We start from the raw sequence: 11,335 nt of genomic DNA, 5'->3' as shown, positions 1-11,335 counted from the left end.
CTGCTCCATGCATCCGCCTTCGAGGAGGAGTCCAGAGAAAGTTCTCCCCGCTCCCTTGGGGGATTGACGTCGAAGCTCAACAAGCTCTAGCTTAGCGCCCCCCTCTCTTGGAAAAAGAAAACCTGGGTGTACATTTCCAAAATAGAAGATAACAAGCAAATAAAACCTCCATACAGCAACCGTGTTTTGTGTTGTGTAGGCTCCTGTGATGGAGTCATGGGCCTCAAATATCCCTGGTTTGCTCCTTTCTAGATAGAAGGTGCCTACATTCTGCAGGTGCAAATGGCTTGAGATACCGATGAGGTCCATAAATTGCCATGTAGCATATATTCCACAGAAAAAAACAGCGACCATTTGTTGTGGACAAAGGACAGCTGGACATATCAAGGGCCCCGTTACCTTCAGGAGCTGAGGGCTTCATCCAACCTCAATCGGGCCCTGGTTGTGTCTCTCTCCCCCCCCCCCCCCGCAATGGGAATTCCCACATTTTAAAATGGTTTACATTTTATTGTTGTACACCACCCTGTTGTTTGATGGCAGGGCAAAATAGAAATACATTGCATAAATTTTAAAAAAGGAAGCCGGTCTCTTGGCTGCCTTGTTCTCACATCCTTCAGTTTGCTTCGATGGGTGTTTGGCTCTTGAGCTGACTGCTTGCCCCTGCCGAGCCTCAAGAAACCTTCCTTGAGGCTCAAGGGACATCCGGAGGGGCGGGGAGTCTGGCATTTCTTTTTACTGTGGGGGGTACTTCCTTGTAGAAATGGGCATGGCCTGAGCCCCACCCCCAAATGCATAGGATAACTCTCTTGACAAAACAAAATAAAAAAATTCCTTCAGTAGCACCTTAAAGACCAACTAAGTTTTTATTTTGGTATGAGCTTTCGTGTGCATGCACACTTCTTCAGATAGATGTTTATTTTTTTCCATAACAAGTGGAAATGTGGGAGTTGTGTTTGGTGTAACATTGTGCCCAGTCCTTCCAGACCTCCTATGCACTCGCCTCTCCTGTAGGGCAGTCTAGGTCTGCTGCTCCGCTCCTTTCCATCGGATGGCCAAGACACCTCTCAGCCGGCAATAGTCAGGGCTTGGGCCCTGGTCGCTTCTTCATGGCCCCTCCAGCGGGGATGGAGGTGTCCCTTCAGTGCAGAAACCAACCCCTGTCAAGACCACCAGAGAGGCCAGGCCAACTTCTCAGGGACATGCCAGGGGGGAAGCAGGAGACCCTCTCCAGTCCTAGGGTCCATTGCTTCCCTCATCCATAGCTGTGGGGGCTGCTGGGGTTCATGGGGGCCGATTCCTGACGTCCCAACTGGCCCTTCAGAAGCCAGAGCCGATGGTTCAGGTTCTGCACTTGGCAGGTGCCCAAGGCGCAGCCGACACGCACCAGCTGCGCACGGTGCAGGCGGGGGGCTGCATGGCGCTTTAGACGGGGGGCTGGAGTCCACGGGAGCCAGTGGAGGGGGCGGCTGCCAGGCTGCTGGGGATCCAGTCTGTGCCTGGGGAGGACGGAGAGGGGGAGCCGGCTTCTTGCCGTCACCATGGGAGGCTTCCAGGCGGGCCACATCCTGGCTGTCTTGCCCAAAAGCTCTTCTGCCGTAGGCCCCTTCTGCAGCCAGGCTGGTGGGTGGCTTCTGGCCAAGGGCTTCCTGCAACGAGAGGATGGAAGAGGTGCCATGAGGCTCCAGCTGGCAGCAGGAGGGAAAGAGGCATGTTGGAGCAGGAGCACAACTACTTCCAGGAGCAGGGCTCACAGAGCAGCCACAGCCTGTTTATGGGATGTGGAGGAGGGAGGGAGATCAAAGCCTCCTTTCCCCCACCTGCCTGTGTGGTCCCTGGGGGTGCAGGGGCCACACCTACTTTTGCACTGCCCAGGCCCAGAGCCTGGTTCGTGGAATGTGGCTTGAAACGGTTTGGCTGCCCTTGCCCCAAACCTGCACTCACCATTCTTTCTCGTGGAGGAGCACTCGTCCCAGGTGAGTCTGCCTCTCAGGTGGGATGGTCCAGGCAGGGGGTACAGGGCAGCCTCTCGGGGAGAGAAACCTGTGGGGTGCCACTGGGCCCAATTCAAAGTACTGTACTCGTGGTTACCTTCCAACCCCTGAACAGCTTGTCCGATGCTCACCTGGAGGCACGCATGGGCATCTCCAGGAACCGGCCAGCCCTGAAAGTGAGCAGGGAAGACCCCACTGCCAGAGCCTCCCCTCAGGTCCATCAGGTTGGCACTGGACCTGGGAGACAGGGCCCGAGAAGGGCAAGCCTCACACCCCAGGTGAATTTTCCTATAGCCCAAAGGAATCTCCATCTCCGCAACCTCAAATGTGGTCTGGTGGCCCAGTGGCCACTGAGTTTCAGGGCTCTGGCTGGGGACTCCCCCTCCATCCAAACAGCAGCAGGAATAAGGCCCTTTGGGACATGCACTTTATTTTTAGAATGGGCTGCCTGAGAAAGACCATTTTGTCTCCAATGTCATAGACAAGAAAGCCAAAGTGTTCCCTCCTAAAGTCCATTTCTCTTTCTTGGAGAAAATCTTGTGACGTTTGCTACTGAGGGAGTCAGAAAATATGACTTGGCCTTTGTGTGTGGAGCTTGTGCAGAGTGTGTGACTATGGGCACCCTTGCTGTGTGTGTGTGTGTGTGCGCGCGCGCATACGTGCACATGTGTACGTTCGTATAGCTGTGACTTGTGTCCCCTTCTCCTTGCTGTGTCCTTTTATGGCCAATAGACATGCTGGCTTCCCAGGCCATTGGAGATGGTTGCCATTCTCAGAGACAACTGCGCCTCTTCCACTCACTCCCATTAAAAAACTTAATGTTTTGTATTTGGTTCTCTCTCAGAAGTCTTTACTGTAATAGGAAGCCACTTTTTAAAGGGCTCCCCCCCCCCAATTCTTCATGGGAGGATTCTCTCTGTGGGGGACCCAGATCCTGAATGAGATCGTGGGAGAGGAGAAGCAGGGGCAGAGCCCCCCTTTGGGTGGGGAGATGAGCTCCCACAGGTCCCCATGCCCAAATCCTGTTGGGAACCTTGGAAGCTGCCAAATTCCAAATCAGACCCCTGCTCCATCTGGTTCAGTACTGTCCGCACTGACTGGCAGCAGCTCTCCAGGCAGGGTTTTAGGCAAGGAACATGCGCAGCCCTAGTTGCGCCATTGCGGATTGGACCTGGGCCCTGCATGTGGAGCTGGTGCTCTGTCCCTTAACTATGGCCCTTCTCATATCAACGGGGCAAAAAGTCAGATGGGGCAGAAGGAATATTTAACACATTTAAATGACGCAACATTTAATTGCTTGGAATTGGTAGACTTCAACCTCGGCTTTTGCTTTTGACAGGCGCTTGTTAAAAGCTCAACTCTTGGCCTTCGTAACTGATCAGAGACAGACCTGCCTACCTGGCCATCCACCTAGGAAGAAACAGCTTCCTTGGCGGTGGTTCCAGAAGGGCAGCCCCCCACCTCTGTGGCAGGACACAGCAGGGGGGGGGTCATCTCTTGAGGGCCATGCTCTGCACCAGCCGTGAAGAGACTCGTGAGCTGAGCCCAGAAGCTCCCTCTAACAGCAGTCCCTCCTTGAGGCCAGGCCTGGAGACGCATGACGGGCAGCACATCTCTCTGGGTGGCTGCAACCATCTCTTCCAGACCACAAGAGAAACTATGTGTAACCTGGCCCTGACGCAACCAGCTCAGCCACCTTTTCCATTGGGGGGGGGGGAGAGGAGAGAGCATGTGTCAGGTTGGGGCATGGAGAAGGATGTCAGCTTCCTTCCACCAGGGAAGAGGAACTGGTCTGGAGGAGGGAAGGAGGAGGGAGAGACTGGGAGATGGCCAGAGGGAATGAGCAGGGCGGGAGGGGGGAGGAGCCCATGCAAGGCAAGGGAGCTATACCTGCCACAGGACACGTACGCTTGGCAGGCAGGCAGGCAGGCAGGCAGCAGGGAGGGAGCAGGGAGGGAGCAGAGGCCAGCTGCATCAAAGGCCTGCAGCCCACACACAGTCTCTCTCCAAACTGTCACCACAGTTTCAGGTAACAGGACAGGAGGAGCTGCCTCTCACCTCCACAAGTGAGGGCGCCTGGCACAACTGCAGGTGGGTAGGTGGGTGTGGTGACTGCCTGGCTCTGCAGAGGCCGTGGTCCTCTGGCCTGTGGTGTGTGTATGAGAGAGAGAGAGAGAGAGAGAGAGAGAGAGAGAGAGAGAGAGAGAGAGAGAGAGAGAGAGAGAGAGAGAGAGGTGTTTGCTTCTGCAAATGCAGCCTAGCATTGCACCAGCTTTTTGAGCTGGCACATCACACAACCGGGGCTTCTGTTCGGTTTGGGAGCCACTAAGACCCTGAGATCGTTTCTGCCCACTTGGGCTCCCCATCCTATACTTGTGCCTGATTCTTTGCACAGAGGTGGTTTTAGGGTAGCACAACTGGTTCTGCCCCACTGGGTGTTGGCGCCACAGGGGGTCCCGCAACAATGATGTAGAATGGAGCAGGAGAGACAGGGGTCGCCAAATTTATTGTTGCACCACTGAAATTTGAGAGCCCAGGACTCTACATGCAGGACTCTACATTTATCACTGTAGGTTTTCATTCTGTTGGTTTCAGCCCAGTCTTCCAGCCTGTCAAGATATTTGGAACCTTTTCTGAGGTCCTCATTCCCTTCCCAGCTTGGCATCAGCATCCGCCAGGCTCCAAGGCTCCAAGGAATCTAAAGCAATGCTGAGCCGGACAGTGTCCCTTGGCACTCAGCTCAAGACCTCCCTGTCGGCCAACACAGAGCCACCAGTCGTGGGCACTCAGTGGGCACAGCTGCTCAGCCTGTTTTAGATCCACCTCAAAGGAGTGTTGTCCAGCCTCTATTTTACCTACTTGTCAACAAGATAACATGGGAGACTTTGTCAAATGTTTTGCTGAAATCAAGATATACCATGTTCATTGTAGATAAAGCAACTAGACTAGTCACTCTAGACAAAATTACAGGAGGAAAGGTTAGTCTTGCAAGCCATACAGTTGTTCGACCCATTCTGGCTCCTAGTCAGCAATGCTTTATTTTCTAGATGGCCACAGACTGACCTCTTACTCATCTTGTATTGACCATTCAGTAGTTTTTAGAGACACTCCCCTCTCCCCTTTTGAAGACCGAGACAACATTTGCCCACCTCCACACATAAACACCCATACATTCTTTACACACACAGGGTGTGGGGGGGGGGCAAAGCAGCACCTCTTGCCATTTGCTTGAAAAGGAAAAATGTCGCAAGAGCTGATGCAACAGCCGGAAGCCTGTAGGGGAGCCACAAACCTAAGCCAAGAATCATAATTTGCACTTCCCAGTAGGTGCCTCAATAAAAGTTTGTCTTTCAATTGGGAAGACTCCAGTTCCAATCTCTGCTTGGTTGTGCTGACCCCGAACCAGTCTCTCACCCTTAGGCTGTTCTGCTTCACAGGACTGTTGGGACGATGTGGGTCTCCCTAGAGCAGGGGTCAGCAACCTTTTTCAGCCGTGGGCCGGTCCACCATCCCTAAGACCATGTGGTGGGCCGGACTATTATTTTTTGGGGGGAGGGGATGAACGAATTCCTATGCCCCACAAATAACCCAGAGATGCATTTTAAAGAAAAGGACCCATTATACTCATGTAAAAACACGCTGATCCCCGGACCGTCTGTGGGCCGGATTAAAAAGGCGATTGGGCCGCATCCTGCCCAAGGGCCTGAGGTTGCCTACCCCTGCCCTAGAGGAAGGGCAGGTGGGGCTGTAATTCATTCCCCATCCTTTGCATAGGAAGCAGCCTCTGCTCTGCCACTGAGGGCTGGGTAAACAGGGCAGGAGGTGCTTGTGGGGACCACGGCCTTCTCTTGCTTAGGAAGCTGTTCCGCTTGCCCTTCATGGAAGCCTTGCTTGCTTTCCCATCTCCAGGCTCCCAAGTGCTGCATGGTGGAGGGGAGGAAGGGTTCGGATGGGCTCCCATTCATCTCCTGGGCTTCCACCTGCTGCTCCTCACCCCCTTTAGCACTGGAACAGGGGCTATAGGGACCAGAGAAGATGCTGGCATCCTGCCCAGCTGTGGTCCCAAGCAATGAGCTGGATGCCTCCACCCCCTGGCTCACAGACAAAGGAGGGAGCATGACACAGAAGTCAGCCCCCCCCCAATGCCTTGCCACCTACCCCCATCCTCTGAGCAGAACTAGTGGGCTGCAGTGGTCAAAGGTCTACAGGGTCTCCCCACCCCCCACTATGTCAACATACTTCCTGGAGCTGTATTTTCAACAGCAGCAGAAGAGCCTTGGGGAGTCCCACCAGCCCTTGGCTGAAAACCCTCCATCCTTCTCTGCAGGGACCAGTAGCCTGCCCACTTGCCTCGAGTGGAGGAACTCCTCCCTACTCAGTGGGAGAGCCAACAGCTTAGTCCACAGCGCAGCCAGGAGCATGCCCAGCTCTGCTCCAAGCTCTGCTGAGCCCCAACGATGCCCGTTGAACCCTGGCCTGTCCTTCCGCTGCCTTGGCTCAGGGGCAGCTCAGGTTCAGGTTCACTTCCCCCCAGCCATCCGATGGTCAGGTGATGAGCCAGACATCCAGCCCGGAGTGCCTGACCACCCCCTTCGGCCTGAACCCTCACCCACTCAGCCGCACCCGCTCCCTGCCGGGCTGACAGAAATGCTCTGACAGCCCAGATGCTTGGAGTTGAAGCACCCAAGGGTGCCAAGTCATGCCACACTCACATGCCCCCATGCAGTTGCCAGCTGTGCAGTCAGCAACTTCTGAGGACCTATACACTAATTGTTGTTGTTGTTTAGTCGTTTAGTCGTGTCCGACTCTTCGTGACCCCATGGACCAGAGCACGCCAGGCCCTCCTGTCTTGCACTGCCTCCCGCAGTTTGGTCAAACTCATGTTCGTAGCTTCGAGAACACTGTCCAACCATCTCGTCCTCTGTCGTCCCCTTCTCCTAGTGCCCTCAATCTTTCCCAACATCAGGGTCTTTTCCAAGGATTCTTCTCTTCTCATGAGGTGGCCAAAGGATTGGAGCCTCAGCTTCACGATCTGTCCTTCCAGGGATCACTAATAGCAGGGATCAATTCTCTCTCTCTCTCTCTCTCTCTCTCTCTCTCTCTCTCTCTCTCTCTCTCTCTCTCTCTCTCTCTCTCTCTCTCCCCTGCAATTGTGTTAAGGCCCAGCTGGCCCAAACCCATTTTCTCTGTCATGTGCCCCCTCCCTGCATAATTCTCGTTTGCACACCCACCCCCTTTTCACAGAGAAAATCAGTATAGAGCTGGGCTTGCTTCGTCAAGCCGCCCTCTCTCTTAGCAGGCAGGCTTTTTCACACTTGTATATAGAATTTATTTAACAACATTTATATACCGCTTCATTGTAAATGGAACCCCTAGGCAAGTGTGTGCATGTGTCTGCTTCTATGTGCGCTTTGTGTTTGTGTGCCCCAGTGCCAGGCCCCGCAATGAAATGGGGCTGAGCAGGCGGGCCTCTATCGGGGCAGGGCTCTGGTCACCTCCCGGCCTCATTTCAGGCACCCAGACACCCACCCCATCCCACCCCACGGCTGCCGACCTTCGCCCTCCCTGGAGGGGACGATGCAGGAGGAGAGTTCTCCGACGGGCGGACGGACAGGGACTCACCTGGGCGACAGCGGCGAGATGCGCCCCGATGGCGCGGGCGAGGCGGACTCGGCGCCCGGCAGGTGAAAGAGCAGCGGGAGGAGCGGGAGGAGGAGGAGGCGACCGCGGCTGATGCAAGCGGGCTCCCGGCGCAGCAGCTGGCGCTTCATGGCGGCGGAGAGGGCTGAGGGGCGCGAGGTCCCGGTGAGGGGCGCTGCCTCGCAGGGGAGCCGCTTGGCTCCAGTGCCGTAGTCGAATGCAATGCTGGCTGGTGGAGCTCGGGCTGCCCGTTCCTTCGGAGAGGTGAGAGTTCCCCGGGAATCCTGGACGGTGAGCTGGACGGCGCGCTGGCTCTCCTCCTGGACGGCTCCGGGAGCCTTCGGGACATATATCCCGCAGCAGCAGCAAACTGCCTCCCTGCGCCGCCTGAGCCAGCTTAAATACCAGCCTCCTGGCCCCTGGGCGCTGCCTCTGGAGGCTCCTTCCGCGACGGGGCGGGGCATCCAAGACCGCCACTGACTGGCTGGGGCTGCCCGGGAGAACGGGATGGCCGTCCAGGGTCACACCTCCCCAGAGCTCCCACGGGCCGCCTTGGTCTCTCTGCGCTGACGACCCCCTCCCCGCCGCGGGGACGAGGGGAGGCGGAGAAACCGGGGAGAGTCTCCCGTCGAGTGCGCCTTCGGGTTTCCTGCCTTCCTGGGTGAATTCGCACCGAGGTTCCTGGCAAAGAATTGGAAGAATGAAGAAATGCCAACTGTGGATGAATGGCAGAAGAAGCTGATAGAATATATGGAACTGTCTGAATTGACGGGGAGACTTCGGGATCGGAGTGAAGAAGCAGCGGAAGAAGATTGGAAGAAATTTAAAATTTATTTGAAAAATAAGCGTCTAATAGATTGAACCAAAGGAAGTGAGGGAGATACAAAGAGGTTGTAGATAATACAAGGGTGTGAAATATGTATTGAAAGAAGATAAGGATAAATTAATTAAGAAGTAGATATCGATCGAGTTTATATGGATAAGATATAAAAGATATAGCAATAAGGTAATATTGAAGTAATAATTAGAGTTTATATAAGATTTAGAATTTACTAAGCATGAAATGTAAAGAATCGCAGTAGAAGGGGGAAAGAGGAAGTCAATAGATTAGAAATAAGGGTTATAAATTAGAATTTTGGTTTTCTGCATTTTTGTATTTTTTGTATTTTGCATTTTTTGTGTTCTGTATTTCTTTTTTTGTGTTTTGTATTTTTGTATGTTTTTGTTGTTTAAAAAAAATCTTTAATAAATACATTTTTTTTTTAAAAAAAGAATTCGCACCGAGGTTCTGGCCTGCAGGGTCTGCGCCGCCCACTAGGGGGCGCCTGGACTCCAGGGCTGGCCAGAGATTTGGTCGCCTAGTACGAAGAGACAAGCCGCAACGGAGGGACTCCTGGCGGGGGGGGGGGTCCTGCGCGGCTCCTTCATCCTCGCTGGAAGCCCCTCTGCGCAGGCAGGGAGGCGCCCCGCTCCCCACCCCAGACTTAGTGGCCAGGCCTGCCCCTTTGGACTGGTCCCCGCCCCATCCGCAAAGCACACCTGTCTGCCTGCCCCACACCTGAGGCCATGTTTCAAAGGGGGGTCGGGGTGGGGCAGATTGGGAGTCTTGCTGGCGCTTTGAATTGAGATCGGGCAAGGGAAAGGGGGCGAAGCTGCTCCCCCCCCCGCCCAAAGCAGGGCTTGCGATCACCGTGAAGCAGCTGGCAAAGAAGAACTGGATCCTCGCCCTCCTGTCAGAGGGTGGGAGGGCTGAAGATTCAGGCCACGGTCAGATCCAGCTCCCCCCCCCCTGGTTCTGTGTATATTCTACTTTGCAAATGAAAACTAGCCTGGCTCTCCTGGTCTCATCAGCGTTAAAAGAATGATGTCTTTGCAATTTGTGACCTATCCATTTTTAAATCACTTGGGAGGCTTTTCAACTAAGTGTCCTCTCAGCAGCTCAATCCAGGGATCCAGAGTTATCTTTAAGAGGATCTCCAAAATTAGGTTAACAGGAGCTCTGCTTGAGCACAGAATGACCCCTGGGGACTGGCAGATCCAGGGCAGGATTCCTGCCAAGGAGGCCAACTCCAAACACCCACACCCACACACACCGTGGGCACAGGAGAGGTGGGCAGCTTCAATACACAGAATGGGGCAGCGTTAATAATAATATTATTATTAGCCTACTGCCTTCACTCCCTGTCTGGCCAAGGACTGGGGTGGGGATGTTAAATTCCCCCAGGGAGAGGAATTAGGATGAGAAGCCAGGAGGCAGAGGGGGGAAGGGAGGTAAGCAACTGTCCGCAAGGCCCAGCAATCTCATCATCTGAAGCTTGAAACCAGCAGTTCCTATGCATTTTTCAGCCCCCCCCCCGGTTCCATAAACTTATTCCTGTTGCCCCCTACCCTGTCCTACAAAAAGCAATATTCAGAATAGTGGTTTGCATGACTCACGAAGGAGGAGAACAACACAACAGAATTCAAAACAGCAGTCAATTGCACATTTACTCAAAATCCAATTAAAGTTACGTAGTTTAAATAATTTGACAAAACTGATGAACTTGATCCAGTGATAGATGCTTCTCAAAGCTTGGTGGTCATTTATACCTCCAGCCCCCACCATCACCCCCTGGGGAATCCCAGGTGGTGGTACCAACCACTCTGGGAACCCCTGGGCTAATCTCATTTCTTCTGCCTTTTTTTCCAGGTTCAGAGTCTTTTCTCTCTTCCTTTCTGTGGGAAAGAGAAATTAAGGAGAACCAGAAACCAACAGGAGGCAAAAGGAGGACATTTCGACACCTTGTGGTCAAGAGGGTGATCATCCTGCACGTGTGGGCGTCTTGTGGCTTCTGTTTTTTAAACCACCCTTAAGAAGACAGTTATGCTTCCCCCTTTGCCTCAGAATACCTGGTGATCCCACTTGGGGGGGTGCACCCACAAACCCTATGAGGTGTCTCAGTGCCTCCTTACCAGAGTCAGGTACTGGCGGGGGGGGGGGGAGCGGAGCCGGAGTCTGACTCAGAGAAGAGGCAGGGGAGCTGCAGAGCAGGAGGGGGTAGCACTGGAGGAAGAGGCAGGTCAGGCAAAGGAGGGGCCCGGGGCTTCCCCACCCTCTCCTGCCCCCCACTGTCTCCCAGAACCAGCGGGAAGGGCAGAGGCAGCTTCCAGGCAAGCAGAGTTGGGGGGAGATACATCAGCAGGTGGAGGGGGAATGGCTTCTGCTGCCGCCAATGAAGGATGTCGAGAAAATAATTTGTTGGAATCAAACAAGAGTGGCTGCGATAACCCAGTCAGATGGGGGGAGGAATAATAATAATAATAATAATAATCTCCAGAGTGAGGTATAGCTGCCTAGACACTAGGCTGGTTTGCGTGGGGATTCAGAGCAGTGGAAAATGCTGTGTCAGCTTTGACAATAAAGAGTCAACTATCTGCCATGTGCATTCCTTTGGCTGGTGTCAGAGGGCCTGATGTGGCTACTCTAGAGTAACGACTCCAGCATGGTCTTTTTAGGCTTTTATTAAGTGCTGATTATTTACAGTGGTCAGAGCGGTTAATATACATCCTTAAGGTGAGGTGTCAGAATCTCCGAATGGCAATTGGCGCGTTTTCCTCCAGCATAGAAGCTTTGGAAGAACCAACCTCTTCCCCCTACGTTTGCGTCGCAATTCGGGAGTTGGGGGGATTGGCCTCCCCCCCCCCGTGCGCCCAACTTCCTGTCC

At 53.9% G+C, this 11,335-nt stretch overlaps 1 protein-coding gene across 1 annotated transcript; it reads right to left on the bottom strand.

Annotated features, from left to right (window-relative positions):
• Window positions 1-486: 486 nt before the first annotated feature.
• ADM2 (adrenomedullin 2) lies at window positions 487-7,773 on the bottom strand. Its single transcript, XM_060279371.1, has 2 exons — window positions 7,614-7,773; window positions 487-1,646 (listed from the first exon to the last, which is right to left on the bottom strand). Exons 1-2 carry the CDS (start codon window positions 7,760-7,762, stop codon window positions 1,253-1,255), a joined length of 543 nt encoding a protein of 180 aa, XP_060135354.1. The 5' UTR covers window positions 7,763-7,773; the 3' UTR covers window positions 487-1,252.
• Between the last annotated feature and the right edge of the window lie 3,562 nt (window positions 7,774-11,335).

This window comes from Zootoca vivipara, chromosome 10 (genome assembly GCF_963506605.1).
Source record: "Zootoca vivipara chromosome 10, rZooViv1.1, whole genome shotgun sequence".
In the NCBI taxonomy this organism is placed as follows: Eukaryota; Metazoa; Chordata; class Lepidosauria; order Squamata; family Lacertidae; genus Zootoca; species Zootoca vivipara.
The sequence above is the reverse complement of the archived record's forward strand: the minus strand, read 5'-3'. Positions and strand labels throughout refer to the sequence as shown.